At 42.8% G+C, this 3,410-nt stretch overlaps 1 protein-coding gene across 1 annotated transcript; it reads left to right on the top strand.

Moving 5' to 3' along the window:
- Nucleotides 1-1,733: 1,733 nt before the first annotated feature.
- LOC122101088 (heterogeneous nuclear ribonucleoprotein A3-like) lies at nt 1,734-2,754 on the top strand. Its single transcript, XM_042671430.1, has 2 exons — nt 1,734-2,340; nt 2,531-2,754. The coding sequence occupies exons 1-2, from the start codon at nt 1,782-1,784 to the stop codon at nt 2,692-2,694; spliced, it is 723 nt and encodes a 240-aa protein (XP_042527364.1). The 5' UTR covers nt 1,734-1,781; the 3' UTR covers nt 2,695-2,754.
- Nucleotides 2,755-3,410: the final 656 nt, after the last annotated feature.

Below are 3,410 nucleotides of genomic sequence, written 5' to 3'. Positions count from 1 at the left end.
TAGACACTGTCCCTAAGCATTTTTGCTCAAGGCTAGTGCTCTACCACTTGAGCCACAGTGCTGCTTCTATCTCTTAGTGGTTAGTTACACGTAAGAGCTCTTGAATCTTTTTTGGGGGGGGTGTGGTAGGAATTTGAACTAGGGCCTGGACATTGTCCCTGATCCCTTTTTGTTTTGTTTTTGTTTTGCTCAAGGTTAATGCTTTACTACTTGAGCCACAGTTCCACTTCTGGCTTTTTGGTGGTTAATTGGCGATAAAGAGGCTCATGGCCTTTCCTGCCTGGGCAGGCTTTGAGTCGTGATCCTCAGACCTCAGCCTCTTGAGTAGCTGGGATGACAGACATGAGCCATGGATGCCCGGCTAGCAGGTGTCGGGATCATACAGGATTAGACCTGGTGATGACTTCTAGTCCTTTCTTGGTCGTGTCATTTAGAAGTAGTCTTCATTCAGGACTCCAGCCTAGGTCAGGCCCTGGGGTAAATTGGGAGTCTCAGCTGGAGCAGAATGTTGCTGTGGGTTCTGACTGAGATGCCACAGTGGATTACACGGGACAAAGCCTTAGAACATCTTATCCTACCCACTACCTTTTGTGTACATATAAAGTAAATCTAAGCCAGGTAGTCAAACCATTCATTGGAATTCTCTGTTTTTGGAGGGGTGGGAGCCGTGGTTGGGGTAGGGAACATTTCAAGCATTTCTATATCTTGTTCTTCGAAGAAGGTAGCCCATCCCATTCTGTATTTTATCTGCCCAGATGGAAAAATAATATCCTGTACTTGGCATTTTGAAACAGGTGATAGGTTCGTGTATTGAAGTTTTCTTCCATTTATTTAGTTCATTGTTTTCCCCAACCCTCCTTCCTTTTCTGCCAAGGGTCTGGATGCAGACAGTCTCCGTGTAGAACCTCTAGGGGGAAGACAATTCAGGGGCACTCTACTGGTATTTCTACAGAACACTAATGTATAAAGTGGATCCGGTACAAGGGGGGTCTAATGGAGAACTCTCCTTGAGCAGGTAAAATCTTCAGTGTCAAGGCTGTAATAGCTACATGTAAAAATGTCTTTAAAGTTAAATGCATCAGTGCTGGGTTGTGGCTTAAGCCATAGAGCACCACTTTGCAAACCTTACGCCCTAGGCTCAAACCCTGGTACCACACATACAATAAATGAAGAAAGCTCATACAAACAAAGAAAGCTAGAACTTTATTTTCTAATGAGGGGAATTAACTGTATCAGCATTCTTGAAGGGAGAGTAATTTCATATACAAATAAAAAGGAGTAGGGCACCAGTAGCTCACACCTGCTATATTTCCAGACATGTTTAAAATATGTCCCAATCAATCTCACCCCGTCTATCAATTTCCTTTCCCCCTTCTCCCTTTCCTACCTTCCCAAAAACAATTTCAACATGCTTCCTTGTTCAATTTTCATAGCTGCAAACCATCTCTTTCAATCAAATGTATACCCTTTCAATATATATTTCAAAATTATGCACCCTCGGCCTCTTCCTGTCGGTCCCATATTGAACTCTAGTTGGAAGAGGCGAGTCTGGTCTCAAAATGGAGGTAAAACTGCCGCCCGGTGGCCCCCAGCCTGACTGGCCATCGCCGCCGTCACCGGGGGGGGGGGGGGGGGGGGGGGGGGGGGGGGAGGAAGGCCATGATCCAAAGGAACCAGAGCAGCTGCGGAAGCTGTTTATTGGTGGTCTGAGCTTCAAAATTACAGGTGATAGTTTAAGAGAACATTTTGAGAAATGGGGCACACTCACAGATTGTGTGGTAATGAGAGATCCTCAGACAAAATGTTCCAGGGGCTTCGGTTTTGTAACTTATTCTTGTGTTGAAGAGGTGGATGCAGCCATGTGTACTAGACCCCACAAGGTTGATGGACGTGTTGTGGAACCAAAGAGAGAGCTTTCTAGAGAGGATTCTGTGAAGCCAGGAGCCCATCTAACAGTGAAGAAAATTTTTGTTGGTGGTATTAAAGAAGATACAGAAGAATATAATTTGAGAGACTATTTTGAAAAATATGGCAAGATTGAAACCATAGAAGTTATGGAAGACCAGCAGAGTGGGAAAAAGAGAGGATTTGCTTTTGTAACTTTTGATGATCATGATACAGTTGATAAAATTGTTGTTCAGAAATACCACACTATTAATGGGCATAATTGTGAAGTGAAAAAGGCCCTTTCTAAACAAGAGATGCAGTCTGCTGGATCACAGAGAGGTCGTGGAGGTGGATCTGGCAACATTATGGGTCGTGCAGGAAACTTTGGAGGTGGTGGAGGTAATTTTGGACGTGGTGGAAACTTTGGTGGAAGAGGAAGCTATGGTGGTGGAGGTGGTGGCAGCAGAAGTAGCTATGGAGGAGGTGATGGTGGATAGAATGGATTTGGAGGTGGTGGTGGCAACTATGGTGGCCACCTTGGTTATAGTAGTAGAGGAGGCTGTGGTGGTGGTTGAATAGGTTATGGAAACCAAGGTGGAGGATAGGGGGGGTGGTGGAGGAGGATATGATGGTTACAATGAAGGAGGAAATTTTGGTGGCAGTAACTATAATGATTTTGGAAATTACAGTGGACAACAGCAATCAAATTATGGACCCATGAAAGGGGGGCAGTTTTGGTGGAAGAAGCTCTGGCAGTCCATATGGTGGTGGTTATGGATCTGGTGGTGGAAGTGGTGGATATGGTAGTAGAAGGTTTTAAAAACAACAGAAAAAGGGCTACAGTTCTTAGCAGGAGAGAGAGCGAGGAGTTGTCAGGGAAAGCTGCAGTTTACTTTGAGACAGTGGTCCCCAAATGCCTTAGAGGAACTGTAAAAATCTGCCACAGAAGGAACGATGATCCATAGTCAGAAAAGTTACTGCAGCTTAAACAGGAAACCCTTCTTGTTCAGGACTGTCACAGCCACAGTTTGCAAAAAGTGCAGCTATTGATTAATGCAACGTAGTGTCAATTAGATGTACATTGCTGAGGTCTTTTATCTGTTGCAGCTTTGTCTTTTTCTTTTTCTTTTCATTACATCAGCTATATTGCCCTGTGAATTGTGGTAGTGGTACCAGGAATAAAAAATTTAGGAATTTTTAACTTTTCAATATTTGTGTAGTTCAGTTTTTCTACATTTTTAGTACAGAAACTTTAACAAAATGCAGTTTTGAAGGTGTTTCCTTGTGAGTTAACAAGTAAAGATCATTGTTAATTACTATTTTGTATGAATTTTGCTAAAGTTAACTGTAAAGAAACACCTATTGACTTGCAGTTTAAGGGGAATCTATTCTCCTCATTTCTAAACCATGATATGAATGGGCGCTAACATGTGGAGAGAATAGATACTTGTATGTATGCATTGTGTGTTTTAGATACATAGGATTGGGTATTTAAATTAGTATATTTGTGAATTTAATAGCAT

Source organism: Dipodomys spectabilis, unplaced genomic scaffold (assembly GCF_019054845.1).
Source record: "Dipodomys spectabilis isolate Male_0828 unplaced genomic scaffold, ASM1905484v1 ptg000627l, whole genome shotgun sequence".
In the NCBI taxonomy this organism is placed as follows: Eukaryota; Metazoa; Chordata; class Mammalia; order Rodentia; family Heteromyidae; genus Dipodomys; species Dipodomys spectabilis.
This window is presented reverse-complemented; position numbering and strand designations above follow the sequence as displayed.

Bases quoted from the DNA above. Each gene is read 5' to 3' on its own strand.
- LOC122101088 (XM_042671430.1), top strand. From the start codon at position 1,782: ATGAGAGATCCTCAGACAAAATGTTCCAGGGGCTTCGGTTTTGTAACT. The intron at 2,341-2,530 runs GTGGTGGCAGCA...GTTACAATGAAG, and splicing joins AGGAAGCTATGGTGGTGGAG to GAGGAAATTTTGGTGGCAGT.